Consider the following 23344-nt stretch of genomic DNA (forward strand, 5'->3'; position numbering starts at 1 on the left):
GGAAATGTAAATTGTGAGCGTATTTTCCCAGCTGAAGACTTGTGAGCTCTTGAGTGGTAAAAGGCACACTTTACCATACCCATCTGCTCTCAGAGATTATTTTTTTTTAACACCGTATGGTCTGTAGAGCAAAAGCTGGTCTTCACCTCGAATCAAAAAGCCTTTTCTGAAGGTGGTCGTGTTGGACTCTCCCTCTGCCCTCACCTTAGTTCTGTGATTACAGCTACATGAGATATGACCTCTAGTCAAATAGTTTGAAAAGGATGGTTTTAAAACATCTAGGAGAACTGCACCAACAGCCAGGCTTTAATAAAAAGGCAGGAAGGGCTGTGTTAAAAAAATAATTGATTTTCAGACCTAGATGCTTTGGTGGTTTTGGGGAGGTTGAATTGAAATGTGGCCAGAGTGGCTGGGACCCCAGCAGTGAGTGTCGCTGCCCCTGGGAAGGGATGGGTTCTCCTTCTCCAAAGTCATCTTTTTCACTATTTATCAGAAGTCATATTATTTTTCCTATAGGAAAAAAAACCCCACCTGTATACACATACAAAACCAAATATGTTGCTCAAATTCCAAGATCTAATGCTGCCCAGGAGTAGTCAAATACTTAGAGGATTAATGCAAAACAAAATTTCTTTCTTTAAGGAGAAATCTTGTCTTTAACTATCAGGAAACTAGGTGCTACAAAATTGTTGGCTATCTTCCTCCCTAGCAGAACTTGCCTAAATGCAGAATAACATCTTTGCACCAAATATTTCACTTAGGAGTGTACAGAATCTGCTGGCTATACCTTAGAAGATCTGTCTAGGAAACCGAAAAGATCTAACTGATGAAAACAATTTCATTAGAAAAGGGAACACTGCTGCAGAAGAAGGGAGATCTGCTCACAAGAAAAATCAAAGTTACATTACATGGGCCTTCATCAGTTGTTCTAGGTGGAGCTTGGAGGATGTCAAAAAATAAACTATGAATGCCCTGAGGAACTCTGTAAAAATGCCAAGGACCTTCCTGACATTCATCCGCCTAAGAGTGGATCACGACTTAGAAGATAAATTCATTGAAATTTGATTTCCCAATACCCAGAGTTTCCTGCCTGGAGGCGCAGGTCCAAGGCTTGCCGTGGTGGGCTGATGGAGATGGAGCACCGAGGGGGCTTGGCACCCTTGGCAGGCTCACCCCTGGGGAAAGGGGATGACCTATTTCTGCAGGATCAGCCCAAAACTGACCTCCCCAGCCGCAGCCTGTGGGGAAAAACACTGTCGCTTTGTTTTTCTCAAACTGCAGCCCGGCTCTGACTTTAGCCATCATCTCAATGAGAAAAACAAAAAAACCCCAAAAAAAACCCAACCAAAAAAACCCCTAGCCTTTTCAATTCACATGAAAAACACACTTTAGAACAGATTTAGTCACGAGCTTGCCAGAACAGCCGAAAGCACAGCGTGCTTAGGGTACATCCTCCAAAGCCACCCTGCCGGCGCGGGCAGCTGCCCACAAAGTGCTGTTGTTTCCAGCACCAGGGGAACAAAGGCTGTTGTTGTAGGCTAATGCCGGCTCAGTTGTGGCATGCGCCTACGTGGGCTTTTGGAGCTAGGGGGGGACGCACGGGGGGGGCAGGGAGGGGTATCAGCCCCCGGTGGATGTAGAGGCTTCCAAGGGCCGTGCAGCTCCTGGATGCTGGAGGTTTCTCTCCAGCTCCTGTTACTCCAGGGAGGTATGGCTTTCTGCTGGGAGCGGCGGGTTGTCCATCCCTGGCGGTGGCATGGAGGGGTGCCAGGGCCTGAGTGGGTGGTGGGGCTTAGCTGGGACAAGGTGGAGGCGGCAGCGGGACACGAAGTGGCTGTGGCTGCAGTGTGTGGGGCTCGGCTGAGAAACGCCAGGTGCTATCCACTGCTGCACGGGTGCTGTCCGGAGCCTGGTGTCTCTGGTGGAAATAATTAGGGATTGAAATGGCTGAGGTGCAATCACTGCCTGGGTGGTCAAACAGCACCAGGAGCCAAATCTGCATTTTAGAGCTAGCAAAGAGGTTTGGGTCTTTCCTCAGCTTTGATTTGGCGATTTTGGTTAAGAGCAGCGATGTGGCTGTTTCTAGCTTAACATGCTGCTGTGGACCTGCCTTGGGGTGGAGATAATTCAAATCCATTTGGAAGCTAAATCTAGTGTAAACCAAAACAAATCTCCTGATGGTGAAGGATCTCCAACTGAGAACGTGATTCCTGGCCTCAGTGAGCTATGTGGGGCAGGAGGTGTTTTGGGAGAGGGATCTCAGTGAGGGAGGAGGTTTTATTTGTCACCTGCTAAATGTGTTATGCCCGTTGCCTTTGGGGAAAGGGAGCGGAGATGATCCTAATGCTGTGCTTTCCACTACTGGACCTCACTTGGAAGCATAAAGTCTCTAAATCCTTCCTCTTTTTTTTTTTTTTTTCATTTGTGTTATTAGATTTTAGTCAAGAGGAGCATCAGTCTGGTGGATGCTGGCAGGAGAAAAGGCTGAATCCCTGTGCAGGGAGTACCCAGGATTTTCTGTATTTGTAATAGTGAGCACTGCAGCTCCCGCTGTGCCACCCCATCCTGGGTGACCTCCAGCCAGCTCTGGCTAGGACAGCTCTCCCCACAGAGTCTTTCCTTGCTTTCTAATCCCTATGATTTAGCAAGCAGGGTGGGAGCAGGCTGGGCTTACCCCTCCTGCCCATCCCTGCCGTCCCCTTCATGGGGCAGGGACAGGGGTGCCAGGCTGCCCAGGGGCTGCAGAACCTGCTGGCAGGTCCTGCTATTATGCCTCAATTTTCCCTGAATCAGAGATGGGAAAATGACCTGCTGAGGTCTCTGGGCAGCCAGCAAGCCCCTCTTCTCTCTGGAGAAAGCCGGAGTCTCTCAGTATATCCTCAATATGTCTGTCCATCAGGCAGCAGTGCAGCAAGGATGCAGGAAATCATCTCTTCCTGCCCAGGGCAGCGAGCATGAAGGAGAGGCAGGGTCCAAAGCGATGTAAAAAGTGGATGGAAATGGCTCTGGCTCTGCCCAGAGCCGGCTGCCACCCCTCAGCCAATCCCACTCAGGTTTTCAAGATCTGAAAGTCTCAACCTGTCTCTTTTGTTCTGTTTTGTGTTTGTTTCTCGCCTTGCAAGCAGCGTGGCTCCCACGCCATGTCGGTGGCGCAGACGTCAGGCCTTGCGCCTCGCGCGCCCCGGCCCCTGGCTCCTGCCCAGTGGGGCTCGGGTTTCCCCGTCTGGCTCCAGTGACTCCAGTCCTGGCGGGCGCTGGCGGAGCGCGGCCACTCGCCGGGTCACGGCTGGCAGCAGTGGGCTGAGTGGCCGGTGCGCAGCGGGGCGGCAGGTGGACATGCTCACGTAGGGGCCAGGTGCCTGGCTAACCCCCAGCCCTGTGCCCAGCCGCCGTGTCCCAGCAGGGCACCTGCCCCCACCATGGACCCAGCCCCGGAGATGAAGAGGTACGTGGATTTTGGAAGGGAGTGAGGGTGCGCCTTTCCCCACCGTCCAGCTGGGTGGCAGAGCCACCCCCACTGTCCCCGTGTCACCGACAGATGTGTGTGAGCTGGGAGTAACAGCAGAAGTGCCTCTGTCCTGGGAGGGATGGGGGCTAAGCCACCCTCTGTGAGGAGACCCTTAGCCCCTTACCAGCCCAAGTTTAGGTGTAATGAGATTATGAGTTAGCAAGATGTTCCTGCAATTTGTGTTGCAAGAAACATCCTGAATTTCCTGACTTTTTTAGATTAAAGGTGCTGCATCACTTAAAGTGACACTGTGAACATCACTGCACCTGCAGCCGGTGATGCCACCTGCTCAGCTCAGGGAGGGGAGGGGGTTTACCCTGGCTAGCGGCGAGCCCTGGCTTAGCCAGGAGCTGGGGCAGGAGCAGCTGCCCACGAGCATCCCGCTCCCTGGCAGCCACCGCTCCGGTCCTGTGCTGGGTATCGGGCTCCTGGGATGGGCAGCACCAGCCCAAAGCATTGCACTCTGGTTTCAGATCTGGGCTAGATTTTCAACCAGATTTTAGAGGGATTCCGTTGTTCCCAGCAATAATTAAGCCTGTTTCACCTTCCCAGCAACAAGCCTTTACCAATCTTAGGAACCCTGCCTGGAGAGAAATGGCAAAAGTCTGAGTGGAAGAGCTATCTTGGCATCATCTGTCACGGTGAATGCTTGTGTTGCAGTCTGTCCGGGTCACCTGGCAGGTCTCCTGGGGTGGCTGGAAACGTTTGACCGGTCAGAAATGGAGTACGTGTCCCGGGACCCCACGAGTTGTTCCTCTCTGCGCAGGGGAAGCCATGATACCCCTCGGCATTTTAGTGGGAGGCTTATTCTGAAAACCATCTTGCTTGGTTCAGCCAGTTGAGAGGACAAAATAGTGCTCTGCTGCGACAGGCAGAGGTGGAAGAGGTCAGAGGGTAGGGTAAGAACTGGAGGGAACTGGCCTGTAGCCAAACTGGAGCTTATGGAGGGTGGACTGAGCTCAGGCTTGTGACCACTGAACTTCCGTGAGCTCTTTTCTGGGGAGAGGTGAGGTCAGGGTGGTGGAGCGGAGACCTTTGACATAACTTGTGGGAGCCGGGTGTGTGACTTTGGTGGTGAACTCATATGAAGTCAACTGGTCTTGCTTAGGCAGCACCCCAGAGGCTCCGAGACTTCTGGGACACCTTCGTCTTTTCTTGCCTTCATCAACCAAAGCAGTGCGTTATTTGCACATGTGGCCTCTTTCTTGCCACCTGCTAGCACGGTCACTACATATCTTTATCTCAAAGCCCCACTGCAAGGCTGACTTCTTTCTTTTTCCACCTCCTGGCTTGTTTCTTATTTGTGTGGGAGTTTTTTCCCCGGCAGAGGGGGCTTGGGGCTGCTTACTGATGTTACAGATATTACTGATAATGCTTGTGGTGAAGCGTTCTCTAATAACAAAACTTTGGGAGCAGCAACGTGTCTAAACCCAGGTTTACGTGTCTAAACCCAGGTACAGCAAGATCACCCCGAAGACTGGCTGCGCATCTCGGTACTGAAATGCAGTTACCTAGATGACGATTCCCCTTGTATAAACAGCCTCACCCCAACACTGTCTTTGCAGAAGTGAGGTCCTCAATCCAGTTGAATTTCATCCCTTTCTTTTGCTAGTGGCACCCCTCCCCTGTTTTATAGGTGAGGCGCTTTGTCAAAGGAAAATGAAGATGTGACTGCATTGCTGGAAATCTTCACCAAAAAAACATCAACCGGGAATGAAAATGGGACTGAATTAAAACATTTATGGCCAAATGACCTCTTTGACTTTTGCCCTTTGAGTCCTGTACCTTTTACAAGTTCCCCAACGTAATTTTTGCAGCCAGGAAAATCTGAAGTTAAGGGGAAAAAAAGCAAACCAAAAAGGTCCCCTTAAACTTTGGGCCAAGCAGATCTTTTAGCACTTCAGATGCTGAAGCTCACTGTAGCCTTTTCCTATAGGTTCATTGCTATCTCTTCTACCCCATTCATGACTAGAGGTGTTACGGAGTGTGCAGTATCAGTTAGTCTGATACCTTCCACCGTATTGACTGGATATCGATTCTCCAGAGGCAGGAAAAGCTTCCCCAGCACACTTCCAGACCAGCACTGGTGCAGGTGGCCAGTCTGTCGCTGATACTCACGGGTGATCAGCTAACCGAGAGGGTTTGACTTTCTTTAGTCTAGTAAAAGAGAACAAAAAAGCATTGATTATCAGGCAAGGAAAATTTGTCCTGGAGCATCTTCCTTCTGTTCTGCATTTTCAATGCAGCTTCAAAAAAAGCATACAGGTTCTTCATATAACTGAAGTGCTATACTTTCCTTACAGGACTAGGTTCCCCAGCATGAACTTTGAAGCAGAGATTCTGACAGCTCCACACGATAATTCAGGTATTTGGGAGAGAAAAAAAAAAAAAAGGAAAAAAAAAAAAAACGGAGATTAAAGTAAAATGCCCACTCAGCTTGCTGTCACTACAAACATGTTTTAATTCTTTTGGAGTTAGAGATTGTTTCAAAAAAAAAAAAAAGCAAAAAAAGCGCAGGATTCTAAACTGGCTGCAGTTCAGGGGGTTTCAGGTTTGTGTTGGGGTATAGTTCAAAGTGTTGAGGATAGATGTTGATATCTTTACCTCCAATAGGGCTGGACACAGGGTCCCCATGCATACCTACCAGACACACAGCTGCCAATGACATGTGGCTTTGGAGGCAGCACAGGCATTCAATTTAAGATTGCACAGTCCTGTATTAGACGTAGTTTTCTTACTAGTGGCAACTAAAATCAGATGATAAATAAGCAGCTTCTCAAAAGGCAAAAATGAGGATGAAGGTGTTCCGCTGAGTCCTGTCCTTCACCCTCATTTCATTCAGGAGGAAAAGCTGGTATTTTTCCTGGTGAACGCCACCTTTCCAACGCTGATCTCGCACGCTGAGGCTGGCACTGGCTGCCTTCTACTGCAGCCCCCTCTGAGATGACAGACCGCAGAGGCAGTACTGAGCTGTGTGGCATCTTCTCCTGAGCCTCAAACCTTGGTCTTGTGTCCTGGCAGCAGTGCTGGCATTAGGGTGAGATAGCAGGAAAGTGAATTTTTGCAATAATTGCTTGCAACCCCTTGAGTACCCCTGGGTGTTGATACAGAGTGGGAAATCTTGGTCTCAGCCACCCACATCTGAGCATGAGCCTGCTCATGTGAAATGGTTTTGCTGCCAGTTGCCCTCCTGGCCATGAGCTGCAGTTCCCAGTAGAGAATTCACCTCTGGCAGCGCATTATAGTCCCGTGCTGTCATGAGTTGGAAATAAGGTGCACAGGGTTCACTATTTTTGCTTCAGCTGCTGGTGGTGGGTTTTGTGCTGCACCACCCCAAGTGTGCCAACAGCTGGTGATTTCGGTTACACTGTCCAGCACCTGTACGAGCAGCAGCCCCTCCAGGTTTGGAGCTGCTGTGCAATGCCTTTCACCTTCTTGCCTCGAGTCCTCCAGAAACCCACTCCAGTTACCTCCCTTTCTGCAAACCGAGTGCCCCATATATGGCTGAGCATTTTAGAGACATTTTCCTCCGGCTGACAGGTAGTAATGAGGCATTTAATGATATGCTGATGTCAAAGGGCTCCTAAGATTAATTTTCAGACCCTGAGTGTCAACAGGTTGGAAAGCATTTGCATGAGCCCACTGGCACGGATGGCTCCTGGGCCATGCATCCTCCATACCGTCTTCCCAAATCTCTGGCTTCTGTTGGGTTGTGTTGGGTTCCTTTGATGAGGTAAGTGCTTTGATCCTTCACTTGCCTTGAAACCACTAACACACAACTTGTTTTTGTTTCTCAAGAGCTATATATGATCCCTTCCATGAGAAGTCTCACGGCTGAGGAGTATGTAGAGGCCTTTAATTCATTTTTGGCACATTCAACAGAGCACCAGTGCATGGACAAGTTCAACATGGAAGAAATGCCCAACATCATGGCTGGGTAAGGAGCGTTCGCTACCACTGAGGTGGGAAAGCTCGCTGTTATCCTGGGAGGGCAACCTGCACACAAGGGTCAGCAAACGTGTTAAGAATTTTCTGGGTCAGTTGTGAACTTTTAATGCATTTCAGTTTTAAGTTCCTTAATAGCAGTCTTTAGATTATTCTGTTTAATGACTCCAGAATACAGGCTATTTCAATTAATACACTGTGCTGCCTCTCAGCTTATGTTAAGGAAAGAATCTAGACCTCATTTTCATGTCCATTTCTTTTCATTAGCTGATTTCCCAAGGATTAAAGGGGTTTTTTTGTTGTTGTTGTTTGCTTTTTTCAAAAGAAAACTCTCTTGTACTCTCTCCCTGCTTTGGGGACTTCATCACACATCAGTCCAAACAGAAACACATCTCTAATTCTCTTCTAGTGACTAATTCTTCATTTTCTCAATCCCCTAAGACCTCCTTATTTCTATCCTAAGTCGATTTGCATTGCTTAAGTACCAAATGATAATCAGTTTTGCGAAGTATTGATATAATATATTAAGACTGGATGACTGCAGATAGTTTTGGAACAGCTTAGATCCAAACCACAAGAAAGCCCTTTCAAGTTTGGGTAGTTTTTGGAGGTTATAGAAACTGTCTTCTGCAGTAAGAAAAAAACTTAAGCAGGCAAACTTTTATTCTCCAGAACAGATCTATAGCTATATAAAAAGCAATAAAATAGTAAGTAAAAATTAATTTGTATTGGGAAATTTTAATTGTAAAATTTACTGGCGTGAATTTTAAATGATGCTAAATATTGCGGCTTCCTATGAGGGTCTTGACCCTCATTAGGGCTAAGGCTTCTTGACTAGCTCACACCCTCCAGGTTTTACTGCTCATTCACCTCGTGTTGCATCATTGCTGTGATGTGTCCTGAAACTGTGTATGGGAGCAACCCCCTGCACAGTCCATGCCCAAGAGCAAAAGGCGGCCATAAAGCCAGTCAGAGCAGTGAGACACTTGAAGCCCAGGCTCCTCACCCTTGAGCCAGGCTGTTATTAATTATTCTGCCAGGAACCACATGATTGGTTTTTTTGGAAGGTCTTTTGAAAAGTAATTTTTCTAAGATAAAAATCATTGAAGATTCTGACCTTCCCTCCCAATTCCAAACCAAGTTTAATGTTGAAAAGAGAGGATTTCCAGCCACCTAGCTAGCCTAACTTTATACTTTTTCTGGGTATTTATAGCCCATATTGGAAAACCCAACTTGTCTGCTGAGGGTGCAGGGGTTTCACCCCGGATCACCCTGTCCCTGCATCCGCAGCGGTGCCCATCCCAGCCAGGCACAGCCCTGCTACCCGCAAAGGGATCCACTCTCTCTGGGGTTCCCCAAGGCCTTTCTGTGTGGTGCCAGCCACAGCTTGAAGAGAACTCTCTGGCAAAGGAAGAGAAACACTATCTCCTAATACCTACTGTACTTTGAAATTGGAGCTTGCTAATATTGGGCTGGCTCCCGCCACACAGCTCATTATAGCTGGGCTCCAAAAGGATACTCAGATTTCTATCCCACGTCATGTGGCAAAACATGAACATTTCTGGGCCAGTGTGGCACCCAAGATATTAGAATTAAAACCTGAAGTCGTGTGACACAGCACAGTTGAGTAACGTGTACTTATAATTTCAGTCTCGGCAATGGAAAATCAACGGTAAATGTTCTGGGAGTCGGCAGCGGCACAGGTAAGGAGCGTAGCAGCACCACTGATGCTGGGGGACAGGGGGTCCCTCTGGGGGGGCAGAAAGTGATACTGACATTTTAGCAATGGAGTACCAATAACTGTGCTTCTCATTGAAGCACAGAACGGCACAATGGGGTGTGGAGCCTGGAGGAGAGCGATGCGTCCTCCCTTCCTTTCCCATCTCCCTCCTGAAATGCTGCTGCTCAAAGCCTTCTGAGAAGTGAGGGCAGTGTCATGATTTTAGTCTCTGCCTCTTGATGACTCTCACCAGACTTCATATGTCTCAAAGCAAGGACTCCTGCTCCACATTAGGTATGAGAGCATCTTCAGACCTCCTCAGAGAGAGAGACATCCAAGAGGTTCCTTCCACACAAAGTCTTGTCTAAGAGCACGGCACCTGGAAGGATACCTTTTTTTGCTTTGCTTTTAGGGATCGTGGAGGCCACGGCTGGGCAACGCTCTGCTCCAGGTGCTGCAAAACCAGCCGGCCACAGCCACTAGCACGGGGCTGCATCCGCTCTTTCAAGACACATTGCTTTGTTACTGCTGTGCTTTTATCCAGTGATAAGTGGGGTTTAACTGCAAATGATCTCTCTCCCGAGAGAGAAACCCACTTTTTTGAGAAATAGCTTTAAAGCTATTCTAAATGCATTTGTGTTTAAAAAAAAACCCAAACCAACTGGTGAAACATCCAACTTTGCTTCTAGGGAAACTGGCAGAAAATACAAAGTAGAGAAAATAACTGGCAGTTTGATTTGTCAGAGTTTGCTTTTGCTTTAAAAGTATTTTCAGCTGAATTTTAGGTGTTAGCACTTTTTTTTTTTTTCTTGTTTTCCTAAATAAGAGAAAACCAGCATTGAATTGTTTTCCCCAGTTGGGAATATGTTGGAGCATATGAGAAAGTAAGCAGGAAGAAATCATTCCGTTCTCAGTTACACTCTGTTTTCATTAAGTAATATAAAACCAAAATTCTAACTCCAAGAAAACACAAGGGAAAAAAAAAAAAAAAAAAGAGAACTTTTTTTGCACCATCCTCATTTTTCCTTAATTCCTCTGCAAGAGATGTTTTAATGGAAAAGTAACAAACCCTAAAATTTCCAGGGTATCCTGGGTAAGTGCCCCTCCCAGATGACAGGGCAGGGGTGCAGACTGGCACCCCCTCAGCTTGCCCACGGCTGCAAGAGCTGAGCTTCTGTGGCTGGCCAGGGAGCGAGCCAGGATGGCACGGAGCGAAAGGTTACATCTGATCCCTGACCTTTCCAGGCTTGGACTCTGATTTCACAGAGCCCCCAGAATTAGTTTGGTTGATGAAAATATCAATGGGGATTAGTGACCAATTCCTCATCCTAAAAGACCGTTGTCCGGACCGGATCACATTTTGTCATTTGCCCCACGTGTTCCCACGGCTGGGTTAACTCTCCTGGCTGGAACCCCCCAGCCGGTGCCAGCGGGGGCTGCTGCTGCCACCGGGGGCTCACCCCCCTACCAGCCCTGCTGTGTCTAGTGCTGAAGGATTGTTGCTGGAAGGGCAAGCTGGAGCAGAGAAATTTCTGCTCTGAAGCACTTGTATTTTACTGCTTGTTTCTGAAGATGCCCTAGCTGAGGATGTTACTACCTGCTCTTGCAAAGACTGCATTAGGGCATTTTGCAGAGATGGAGTAAAAAAAAAAAAAGCAACAAACAAAACCCAAAACCAACAAAACCCAAATAGGTTTTAAGATACCTATTTGCAGTTGATATACCTATTTGTCATCATCAATAGCTGCAGGGCAGGGGGCAGTGATGCTCTGCCTGCCCCCTGCCCTGATCCTGCAGGGAGTCCACGTCAGCAGCTGTGATGCGGGTGCTCCCCACCCCAGGCACATGCTAACTGGCATTTTGGGCTGTCTAAAATGATTCAGCTGCTTGCTATAGGCATCTCCCTTCCTGTCAGCAATATTGGTCCATGCACCCACTTTCAATAGATGCAGCCACAACCTCTTTCCTTGTGCCTCCAGCCAGCCCTGCACCACCGCCACTGCATTCCTCAGGGGTCTTTGGCATTTTTTCTCCAATTTCAAAAGTCTCGCCCTTCCTTGGATGTCGCTGTAGTGCTGGCGTGGCTGATATTGCCCTCCTTGAATTCCATTTACTGCATCACCTGCCAAAGATGACAACTTTTCTCACAGCTGGTAGGTACATCAGCTGAAAGGCTAGGGAAGGTGCCATATCTCGTACCAAGACCTTTGTGTGTGACATTTGCAAGGACAGGGCTATTTTTAGGCTCTACCATCAGCTACAGGCAAGATTCTTGCAGAGGTCCACTCAAGGTGGTCACCTCTGCTGTTTATTTCCATCATCCCAGATGAACCAGATGGACTTTGCACACTTGGTGTATCATGGCCTTTCTGGGAGGAAATAAGAATGACCTGCATCACCTCAAAAGAGGCTGGAAATTTCCTAGGACAGAAGAACAGACTGCTGCTTGCTCCTGCAGAGCTTAGGCAGCAACAGAGGAGCACCAATAGCGAAATTTGCAGGGCACCTACACACAGATATGTGAGTCTCTACTTGTAACTTGAAGGGAACAACTAGTTGGTCAATGGCCACAGCTGAGACCATGTGGCTGGTCCCCAGAGAGGGAAGATCCAGGGTACCGCATGCCAATGGGCCTTTCCTCTTGCCGCGCAGTTACCCAGGTCTCAGCGATGTGTCACACCAGTGGCAGAGCAGCCACCACCTCCCTGTGGCAAGGCCAAGGGCACGGACCACCCTGTGCCACGCTGAAGTTACAGAGGTGTGCTGGCTGCCTCACACCCACTCAGACTTTGTGGTTTTGTTGAACACTGATGCTTCCTGGCGTTTTTTTTTAACCATTGATCTTTGATTATTTTGACCTGTTTGTCCCGTGACCCAGAGTTTTGCCAGTAGCAGGTTTCTGGGCTGTTGCTTATCTCCTTCTTGTTCTTAGTTTTATCTACGACTACGTGCCACCTCCAACAGTAAGATACCATGGTAAAACTGTCACTGGGTTAGATGCCACCATGCAAGCAAACTCCAAAGTAGAAAGTGCCTCTTTTCTGCTTGGGGAATTTCCTGGCCACAGAGGTGGCACGTGCACAAGCATCCTTTCAGCACATTAACATACTATTTAAAGTAATGAAGTTGTGTTTATTGAATAGGTGAACAGGATTTGAAAATGATCAGGATACTGCAGGCTGCGCACCCAGGGGTCCTTATTGATAACGAGATCATAGAGCCCAACCCACAGCATGTGGCAGCTTACAAAGGTAGGGCTATACCTGCTGCCTGGGGTATATTGAGGATTGTTGATTTGAATTATGAGTTTTTCTGCTGTTTTGTGAAATTCCTGATTTTCTTCTACTTTTTAAAACAGAACTGGTGAATCAAGCTCCAGACCTGCAGAACGTCTCTTTTATTTGGCACCAGCTCACTTCCTCAGAGTACGAACAAAAGGTGAAAGAGGAAGGCATTCAGAAGAAATTTGACTTCATCCATATGATCCAGGTAATGGAGTGTTGCAGTAGTGTAGCAGTATTGGCTTTAACTACCCCCTTAATTTCTGCTGTATGCCTGAAGTTAGGGGAACCAGAGCCGAGCATGGTTCTCCCATGAGAAATTACTTCTGCAGCAGCTCTACCAGCACCAAACCTCATTCCCTATCCACCCTGGGTTTGATCTCTGGTTTGTACTGGTTCAGCTGTGTATGTTAGGTAATAAAACAGGACAAGTCTCAGGCCGTCACACAGAGACCAAAAATTATGCTTTGCTGCTGCAAAAACTTTGAATTTTTTGCTTTATCAGCATAGTTTGGATGGCACTGAAGGGAAAGGTTAGTGAACGAACACCTGCGCCAGGTTTTGGGTCAGAAATTATGCTGCTGTGTCTCTGATACTGATGACACTGATGTTGTATGTGCCAATTGTATTTTGTAAAAAGATCTGTCATTCTCTTGCTTTTGTGCCTTTTATTTCATCTTGCTTTCGTTTCGTAAGGGCTGATTTCACAACCAGAAAGTGTTTCAGGGGTTTGATGGCTGGGTCAAGGACTAAGCTACTAGCCCCAAGGGCAGCGTTTGAGATGAGCCCTGCCTTGTCCTCATGCAAGTTCCCCAGTGTCTGGAAGAGATCCAGCCTGCTCACAGCCCAGGCATGGCTGAGAAATGCCCCTGGTGATAAGAACCATCCACAGAAACCAGGGGACCCCCTTTGCACATATTTTCCAACCACAAAACTGCCCTGGGCTTGAAGGGCAGCGATGGGCAGGTCAGCATCTGGCTGGTGGCTGAGGCTGAGCAGAGGGTCCCTGGGTCTGACCCCAGGCTCTTGGTGCCAGGGGAGAGCTGGTGATGCTCAGTTCTGTGTGGCATCCCTAAACGTGAGTGCTGCGTCAGGACAGGCTGGGAAGCAACTGGGAAATAATTTAAAACAACTGTACAGAGAAAGGATTTGAGCCTTTGAAGGGCCGTTGCACTGTGGAGGAGGAATAACGGCTGCCTGTAACCCTGTCACTTCTAGATGCTGTACCGTGTGGAGGATATTCCCAATACTATAAAGTTTTACCACAGCTGCCTCGACCATCATGGTAAACTCTTGATCATAATTTTATCAGGTAAGAGGGACCTTTTATTTTTTGCTTCCTTGCTGGTGTTTTGAAGAGCTCTGAAGCCTGAGAGTCACAAAAAAATTGTCTTGGGATTTCAGTAGCACTTATTTTATAGTAATTAAATAAAACAAGCACTGTATTTCATAGGGCACGTGCAGCCTTAGGCTTAGCCTCTTGGACCCCAGTGCCTGAAGGAACCACTTAGGCATAGCCCTTGTGCTCTTGCTTCCCTGCTTATGAAGTAGATAAATTGCTCTGTACCTCAGAGAGACCTCCTGCTGTGAAATTACTGGCTGGAGAGGAGTGTGGCTATTCGTGAATAAGGGTCAATCCTTCTTCAGGGTGAAATCAGCACTGCAAAACCACAACCTAATCTCTGGGAGGACCCATCTTTGGGGCTTTTCCCTGCACACAGCGATGGCCCAGACCTCAGCAGGACAACAGGCTTTGCCAAGAGCTGTAGGCTTTATGGCAGGATAGGAAAAAGAGGCATCACAACATCATGGCTAAAAAAAAAAAAAAAAGGAAGCGGTTTGTTTCTCAGTGTGCCATTCATGAATCCCTGGCTCATGGTGCTGTGGATAAAGCACACTTCCCCACGTTTGCCATTAGAACTCCCTCTCGCATTGCTGTAGGCTGTTTTCCTTGCTAGAGCTGGGACTGGCTTTTCCAGGTATGTATTCTGTGACATGCACTTAAAATTGAGGTTCAATGTATAAAAACATCTGCACTATTCTAGCAAAGGGGCACTTAACAGGTAGCATGGATGTGCAGGCTCAGTGCATTGGTACCACTGTGTGCATGCCTCCCTCTGGGCAAATCCAGTGTCGGAGACCATCTCGTAGGAGTTTCCTTTACACAGGAGGGTTTTAGGAGGAAGATCACAGTTTTACTCCTCTCCAGGCATGGATAAGTGGACTCAAGTAAGGGGAAAGCTCTTCTTCTCCTGGCAAGGTCTGGGCCAGCAGCGAGGGAGCATTTCAAACTCATTTAGCAGTTGCATTAGCTGGTGTTTGACTGCCTTGGATTTGCAAAAGTAACCTTCCCTCCTGCTCTGGCAGACAGTAGCGGATGGGCCAGCTTGTGGAAGAAGTACAGACACTGCTTGCCTTCCACGGACAGCGGCCACTACATCACCTCCAGTGGCATCACGGACGTTTTGGAGAGACTTGGTGTTGAATACCACGTTTATGAATTCCCATCGGGCTGGGATATCACAGAGTGCTTTATCGAGGGGGACCCTGCTGGAGGCTGCATGATGGATTTCCTGACGGGGACAAAAAATTTCTTGGGCACAGCTCCACTGGGTCTGCGGCGGCAGCTGCAGGAGGCTCTCTGCCAGCCTGAGTGCAGCAGCAAAAAGGACGGGAGGATCATCTTTAGCAACAACTTGAGTATGATTGTGGTTGAATCCTGGAGTCGGGACCAGCTGCAGAAGCCCAGTTAGGGAGGGTATGGGAGCGATGCAGTCGCAGGAAAGCGTAGTACAGAATGAAGGCAACTTGCAGGCAAGAGGGCAAGACAGTGGGGCTTAGCTTCAGGCAGGGTCTGGGGAGCTGCCTGCACCACCAGGATGAGCTGTTTGTCCCGCTGAGATCAACAGGGCCAAGATTTCACCCTGGCTATTTAGTCCAGCCCTAGGAGAACATTTTCCAGAAAGTAAAGAGCTCCATCCCACTAAAAAACTACATAGACTTGTTTTTTAACAGTATGCATCCTGTCTGCGCTTTTGACACTGGCATTTCCACTTTTCTATACAGCTAGCATGTTTACATACCTAAAGACCTGTCTATATGACCAGGTGCTGCTTTGCATGCGAGAGAAGGCTGCAGCCCCTGTGCTGGCTACATACAGACCCCTGGCTTCCAGCTGTGCCAGGACAAGACCAGCAGGGAGTCCCTTCTGCTCTGCACTCAAGTCATGAGCCTCGCTGCACCGACCGCAGCTGTAAGTTGCTCTGCACTAGGCGATTTCACATGGTTTTATCAGCAGAAGTATTTACTGCCCCAAAAGGCTCAGCATCTCGCAATATAGACATGCCTTAAAAACCTATCAGCCTTTTTGTTTGGAGAAATTTTTGGATCCCAGGATGATACTTGCTCTGAATCTGACTTGCCCTATGCTCTATCAGGAAGATACTAATTTTGTTACTTTCTTACCGCTGTTTTTCTCCATATAAAATAAAAGCAATCTTAAACAGAAAAAGTGACATCTTGTTCTGCACATGTGGGCTTACAGAAAATGAGCGAAAAGATTATTTAGTTAAAAACAACAACAAAAAAAGCAAACCACCATTTTATGGAAGCGTTAAGGATTTCTGGTAAGTGAGAAAGATGAACCTGAGGATATGGGAGAGCTGGGAGCGAGCTGCAGCTTGTCCTTGCGCTTCAGCCACGGGAGGCAGCCTGGCTCGCTCAAAGCATCGCAGAAGCAGAGAATCAGCACCTCTGTTACTTAAATATAATGTATGTGATTAAGGTGTTAATATAGGTAAGTTAAGACTACTTCCACAGGGTCCTGAGTTGGTCAAAGGGCTGAAGGAGGTGCTGCCAGGGCAACTGGCTCTGAGACGCCGCACAGGGTGCTAGTGGGGTTTGGCACTGCATTTACAACCATGGTGCTGCTCACACCTTGGACTGGGTATGTGGGGGAAAAGATGCCTGCAGTCCCTCCGGCCTCATCGCAAACAGCTCTCAGGGCAGGAAGCACCAGCTCAGATGGAAAATACCTGCAGGCACAGAGTCCACCTCTATGACCGATTTTGCTGTGCTTAAGCCAGAAAACATATGCCTGTGTGCACCTGAAGGGGCTCCGGACCGCTGCCTTACTGATGCCTGGTTGTCACGGTTTACGGTTTAACCCCAGCCAGCAGGTAAGTACCACTCGGCTGCTTGCTTGCTCCCCCCGCTCCCTGGTGGGGTGGGGAGGAGAATCAGGAAACAGTGAAACCTGTGGGGTGAGGTAAGAACTGTTTAATAACTGAGATAAAGATAATAATAATAATAAATAGGAAATAACGAAAAGAGAGAAATAAAACCTAAGGAAGAGGAGTGATGCACAGTGCAGTTGCTCACTGCCCGCTGACCGATGCCCAGCCAGTCCCCGAGCTGGCAGCCCCCAGCCAACCCCCCCAGTTCATACCCTGGCCATGACGGTCTGTGGGATGGAACATCCCTCTGGCTGGGTCGGGGCAGCTGTCCTGGCCACGCTCCCTCCCGGCTTCTCGTGCCCCTCCTGGCTGGCAGAGGTGGGACACTGAAAGTCCTTGACTCAGGGTGAGCACCGCTCAGCAACAGCTACAACCCAGCGTGGTGTTATCCCCATCCCAAACCCAAACACAGCCTGTGCCAGCCACTGGGAAGAAAATTAACTCTATCCCGGCCAAAACCAGCATACTGGTATTATCAAAAGGCTTTTTCTAGCATCACAAACAGATGTGTTGGCACATTGGCTTGCAAAATATTAGCTGTCATTGTCACCCAGAGTCCTGCTGATCCTGCTAAACTTCCCCCAGCCCACACCCATCTCTCTGCCCAGAGGCAGCAGAGCTCCCGTTTGGAAACGTAATGTCAGCCATAGGGTCAGCGTGGCTCAGCTTTGTCCTTTGGGGTTGTTTTGGGGGTTTTGGTCTGTTGGGGGGGGGGTGGGTGGTGTGTGTGTCCATTTTTGTTTGGTTTTTTTGGTTTGGTTTTTGCTTTTGGGGGGATTTTTTTGAGATGCAGCCTTTTCTCCTGAAACTACTGTAAGGAAAGAAAAGAGGAAAGCAATGGGAAAATAGCTTAACATCATCTCTCTGGCAGGACTGTGGCGCTCTGATCTGTAAGTACTGTTGCTGCCAGTCTAGAAACATCAATCAAAACTGGACAGCCTCCCCCAGAGTACCCCATACATGTGCACAAGATTTTAATTTTGATCCATTTTGGGTTTTATTCTATAGGTACCTCTTTTGCTTGCACTCGTTCACAGCTCTGAACAGGGAGTGTAGGGCTGGGCTGTCAGACAGGCTCTCAGCACTGCTCCCACTATTAATTCCCATGGTTTATTTCCAAGTGTTAGTGATGTCTCTGTCTCTCCAGTAGACTAAAAGGGAAAACAAAATATACCAAAACTCAGGTTTGCTTTTCAAGCTCCAAAGAGCCACCTACCTGTTAGTCTTTGCAGAAACTTGGAACAGTCCAAGTTCTCCCAGATCTTCCCCAACCCAAGAAGTTTTCACCCCTCCTTGAAGTTTCCTTAGCACGATAGACGTTTCCAATAAGCAGATACTCAGCAAGACCTGCGAGCACAAAGTGTACCCACACCATTGTAAATCAATGTGCTAAGGCTCAAAAGAAAAGGAGCACTTCAAAGCAAACTGCTTAGTGACAGCCTGGGGAGATGAAACAGGGGGCACCCCATCAAAAACTTGAGTGCTTAATGCTTTATCTGTAATTTTTCTTTTGGTTCTTGACAAGCAAGTAATTTAACGACGACTCTGCTTGTACACCTGGAAAAAATACTACCTTAAGTGTCTGTTCCTTTTATTTAAATATTTATTCTTGGGTGAATATGCTATTTAATAACTATTTGTTGTGCTTTTTAAATGATGTTCTCCTCCCGATGGGGTTTCGGTCTGTGCTGCCCCAGCAGCTGGGGCACGGTTGGGCCCGTGTGACCGCGAGAGGGCTGCAGCAGCCAGCGGATTCAATCTGCCTCCCAAAATGCTTGGGATGCTGAGCTGAAGGAGCAGAGCCAAGGAATCAGGTAGGGGAATGGAGTGCTGCTGCAGCTCAGCTTTCTTTGCTGGGTCATTGCATCCTGAGTCCAGCTGTTGGGCACCGTGCTTTTTTCTACTGCAGTCATGTTCTTGATGCCAGGCTCCGACTTATAGAAAAGTCATGATGGCACAGCACGGGTGCCAACGAGGGCTGCACAAAATTTGCTCTAGGACTGGGGATTTTTTTTCCCACCAATGGCTGAAGTGCTGCAGCTTGGCTGCCTCTCAAGCACAGGTCTGCAGACAGCGAACTGCAGCGCTGCGGCTAAACAGCAGGAGGAAAACACAAGGAAGGGGATGTCAGGACTAGAAGCTTGCTTCTGGTTTAGCTTTGAGCTGAATTAACGTTGCTGCCCTCAGCCCAGGAGGAGCCCCACTCCACAAGGGGTCCACGGCAGCTCCCAGTTAGAGAGGAGCAGGTCCGTGCCCCCCGAGGGAGCTGTGCTGCTCGGGCAGTGCCACAGCTTGTTCCAGCCCAGAGCAGATGCCTTTATGGGTAACTGTGTACTAAGCTGCCCTGTGTACTCACTCTGGAGTAGAAGTAATGCCGACAAAACCCAAACTGCAATTAATTATGTTTTTTTAAACTGAGCAATTTAAAAAAAAGCTTCTACCCTTATTTCAAGTCAATAAGATGCCCACTTCAATGGCATGGCAATGTTCTGACTGCCGAGTTACAGCCTCCTGAAAAGGAGCTTCAGAAAGCAGCTCTTTATAATATCAAGGAAGGATAATTTGCTTTTTACTGGCCCTGTATTCAGTCTTAAGGGCTGAATAATTTGCTTTTGTAATGGATGTTAAGGCTTCTCTACCCATGAACATTACCAGGGTAATAGGTAGCATAGGAAGGTAGCATAGGAACTGGAAAATCTAACAGCTTGTTTTCTGAATAATCCCATTAAAAGACAAGCTCAGTAAAATACTGGAACATATATGGAAAAGATTAAAACTAATCTCAATCAGTGAGTAAAACATAAATATACAGTTGCTAAACTTTTTCTTTCCCACCTTTCAATATATGCCCACAGATATCTGCTGAGGCTTATACTGAGGATGTAGAAAATCTTTGGGTACCCCCATGCATTCTTCACAAATAAATACATCAAATAAACGCATGGCTGTCAGGTGAGATCTCCAATAGTCACGAGCTGTACAATATATGTGTTAATGGATTTCATTGATCCACCAGGGTTTGTCCTGCAGTCTTCAGATTTGGGATGCTAGTTCGCGGTCCCTTGGGTGAAGAAATCTGAGGCAGGATGTAGACGTGGCAGAGAGATCACCACAAGGCTGTACTTAGGAAATCCCAGGAAAACTCAGGGCATGCTTATGCCCAGAAAATGGTCTTCCAGCTGCTCCAAAAACACACATGGTTCAGAAATGCTTCCTTGGAAATGCTGTGGGGTAGTCCTTATCAGGCACAGAATCCAGGTTTCCTGAGGGACAGGCTGTTTTCAAAGAGCTTTATGATGAGAAGCACAGGAGTAACGGCAAGCTCAGCATGCTCTTTCGTCTTTTGATGGGACGTCATCCTGATGACCCAAAACATGAACCATCTCCACATGCTCCATGTCTGGCAGAGAAGGCAGAAAAGGCCAGATAAATCTCCCTGAAGCTGCCCTTTGCACCTCCAAGTACTGGTGGCAGGATCGTACTAACCTTCCTGGAGCTTACAAAGGCCTTCATAGGAATAATAACCCTCGGGCTCAGGCCATAACTCTAAGCAGGTGTTTATCGCCCTCCTTTTTAAAGTACAATGTTTTTTGAAGGTCATATCCTCCAGACTGAGAACAGATACCGAAACGAACTCTAATATATCTTTGTTTTTAACCATTGCTCTTTGGAGTCACTGAACTCCAGTACTTAAATATCAATGGAAACTTAAATCTTGCTCGATGGCGAGAGTCCTGGTTAGGTCTCTCAAGACACCTATGGACCAGTGCACGGTCACCCTGCTGCATACCAAGCTGCCAGGACACCAGACAGCAAAAGCCTGGGATGGAATCCCCTTGTTTTGGTACGGACACAGTGGGGTGATGGCACTACCAAACATGCTGGCAGCAGCATGGGTGCACTTGTCCTGTCCAAGCAGGCTGGCTGGGGAGAGACAGCCACCTCGAGGAGACTCCTGGCTCCTTCTCACCCAGGGGCTTCACCCCAACTCCTGGCTGGGGGTGAGTGCTCAGGCTCTGGACAGACACCCCTGGTAACACCGGTGTCCCTCGCTTCTGCTCCATTTGTCAACCAGCCCAGTTCCACTGGGAAGTGCCGACATCCAGATGCACCCCCCCTTAAAAATCACAAAGCAAACCAAGATCTCCTTCTGCCACCGGTATTAAGTCCCTTTGCCTCTAAGAACACCCTTATCAATGCAAATGTTCCTCACAATCAGTCCTAAAACACAAAAAGGAATAAACTGGCAGCTTCTCCCTCCAACACAAATAGGTTCATGTGAATAGCCTGGTATGGGAGCTGGGGCTGCAGCCTGCACACCTGGAGGAGTTTGTGGACCAGCCTTCCTGCACCATGTTATTTAAGGCCACTGGTTTTAGCTAAACCAGCAGCTGCTACAAAATGCAGGTAACCTGTTGTTTGTCCCCCATTCCCCTATTAATTTCTTGTTAAAAATAAAAAATAATAAAAAAATCCTTCCAAGGTAAATGTTTGGCACACAAGCTACAGCTGGAAAGATCTCGGATCTGAAGAGGGTTTGCAGAACACGTGAGATGGTCAGATCTCAGCGGGGCTTTTCTTCTCATCTCTGAGAAGGAAAAGGGAAAAGCAGAACAAGAATTTCATTCCCACTCGTCACTTCCTGATAGTCTGATGACACTTTGGTTAGACCTGCCAGTAAGTTCACAGAAAAACATGTTTTGTTGTGCATTGTAATGACGGTACCTCTGGTGAATTTAGAAATGCGATAAAGAAATTTTCAGAGCAGTCTCTAAGTCCCTACTGCTTTGTTAACATTTTTTAGCATCCTATTAATCACTCTGTATGTATCTGTCAACAGCTGATATTATGGATTAAGGAAGATTACAGCTCATTGCTCCAGTGGCTGTTTTCTTTAGGATTTAACTCTACGGGCACTTTGCCATTGACTTCACGATGACAAGACTGAGCCCTTTGCTTTTATGGACACTCTGTAATGCTTTCCAGACCCAGAGTGGTTTTAGTTTATAAGGTACCTAAATGATCGTCCAGAAGGTAAACATTTTGGTTCTATTATTCCTGGAAGAAGGGCTAAAATACTTCTAGTGCTGAACAAACACTCCACAAGATCTTGATTTGCAGATGTTTTCACACAGATAAATGTTGACTTTGGTCTGTTGTGCTGGTGCAGATCATCTCGTTTGTTATTTGGGAATAGGGGATGATATTGGAGGAAATTCAGATAGAAGTTTTCCAGATTTAATACATTTAACTCACAGACCTTCTCCATTATTTACTATCATCTACAGATTATTCATATAATATTATATACATATTATATGATATAATATAATATTACATATTGCTTATCCACTTTGGGTTGCAGAGAAATCCCTGTGACTCATACGATCCACCGCAAAGCAGAACTAATTAATGCTGGAGAATCAAACAACTCAACTGTGAATAACCTTCAGTCTAAAAATTATTCACCCGAACATACCCCCTCATGCTGGGACTTTTTTTTATCCATGCTTAAAAATAACCACGACAAAAATACAAATTTCAGCCTAGACGTCCTTCCTGAGCTTATTCAGTTCTTCTGGCTGCACCCCCCTCTCCATGGCCTTACCTCAAGGCAGCCAAAGGAAAACTTTCCTCCTGTGCGCAGGTGACCCAGGGTCACAGCCAACCTCCACCGCCACTCACTTGCAATTCCTGCCAAAAATTAATGCAGTTTTTTTGCTTCAGAGCCTAAGGTGACACAAAACAAATGACACACGCTCATGTGGGTGTTTTACTAGGAGTGTGTCACCCGATTACAAATGCCTTAAAACAACATGCGCTGCCAGAGCCTACCTTCATTGCCCTTTGCATAAATTATTCCTGAGCCGCTGCTTAATGTTTATTAATATTTCAGATGCTTCAGAAATTTTAAACTAAGGACATTAATATAACCCATATTATTATTTTTTATCTATAAACCATATGTACAAAGCCAGGTAAAGGTATTAACGGGAGAGTAAACTTCTTGCTTTCTCTTCTGTGTTGGCGAGCTGTGTTTCGGGTCCCCGTACATGTAGGGGACCCCCACCCCAGCAAATACAGACCCCAAAATAATTCTTATTCTGGTGGGAATTTAAATAAATCTTCCAATTTCATCATTCAGCAACAAATTGCTTCTGAACATAATTAGCATTTATACTGGTACTGGAGTCTTGTTTATTTATGCACCCAAACAGTCCCTGGAAAATATAAAAATATATAAAATTTCACTCAGGCTCAGATAAAAACTCCACCTGGACCAGAATTCTGCCCTGCCTAGGGAGGGATGGCAAGTAGGGAATATAGAAAATAATCATTCTTCTATGACATCTTTCTTTTTCTTCCCCCATCCTCCCCTGCCTTTGCAACCTGTCAGTCAGGGACCTCCTGCACTGAAGGCTGCACCCAGGTGATCATACCTCCTCCTTGCCTTTCCTCATTAATTTACCTAATCTCTTTCCACATGTTTTGCAAAGATGGGCAACAAACCCATTTTAAGTGCCTCTCCACAGTCACTTTTTATCTCTGTGAAAGACATCTCTTACTAAAAAAATCTCCTCTAACGTGAGGACCACCCAACCTCCACAAACAGGAGAGCTCAGCTCTGGTCTTTGTTTCAGGGCTGCTATGGGCT

At 47.3% G+C, this 23344-nt stretch overlaps 1 protein-coding gene across 3 annotated transcripts; it reads left to right on the forward strand.

Annotated features, from left to right (window-relative positions):
* Nucleotides 1-1610: 1610 nt before the first annotated feature.
* LOC102058237 (carnosine N-methyltransferase 2) lies at nt 1611-16022 on the forward strand. Of its 3 annotated transcripts, XM_005433200.3 has the most exons (9): nt 1611-1708; nt 3126-3445; nt 5812-5873; nt 7307-7445; nt 9104-9156; nt 12317-12424; nt 12532-12662; nt 13673-13766; nt 14822-16020. In XM_005433200.3, exons 2-9 carry the CDS (start codon nt 3420-3422, stop codon nt 15205-15207), a joined length of 999 nt encoding a protein of 332 aa, XP_005433257.1. In that variant the 5' UTR covers nt 1611-1708; nt 3126-3419; the 3' UTR covers nt 15208-16020. The 3 variants fall into 3 exon arrangements, with proteins under 3 accessions (XP_005433257.1, XP_027670763.1, XP_027670757.1); XM_027814962.2 differs by lacking the exon at nt 12317-12424 and having other exon boundaries at nt 14822-16022; XM_027814956.2 differs by lacking the exons at nt 1611-1708; nt 5812-5873 and having other exon boundaries at nt 3337-3445.
* Nucleotides 16023-23344: the final 7322 nt, after the last annotated feature.

The sequence above is a fragment of the Falco cherrug genome, chromosome 8 (genome assembly GCF_023634085.1).
Source record: "Falco cherrug isolate bFalChe1 chromosome 8, bFalChe1.pri, whole genome shotgun sequence".
In the NCBI taxonomy this organism is placed as follows: Eukaryota; Metazoa; Chordata; class Aves; order Falconiformes; family Falconidae; genus Falco; species Falco cherrug.

What these genes read in the sequence shown, in the direction of transcription:
- LOC102058237 (XM_005433200.3), top strand. Translation starts at nt 3,420, where the DNA reads ATGGACCCAGCCCCGGAGATGAAGAG. An exon ending in CCAGCCCCGGAGATGAAGAG is followed by an intron (nt 3,446 to 5,811) that starts GTACGTGGATTT and finishes CTTTCCTTACAG; the next exon opens with GACTAGGTTCCCCAGCATGA. An exon ending in CTTGATCATAATTTTATCAG is followed by an intron (nt 13,767 to 14,821) that starts GTAAGAGGGACC and finishes CTGCTCTGGCAG; the next exon opens with ACAGTAGCGGATGGGCCAGC.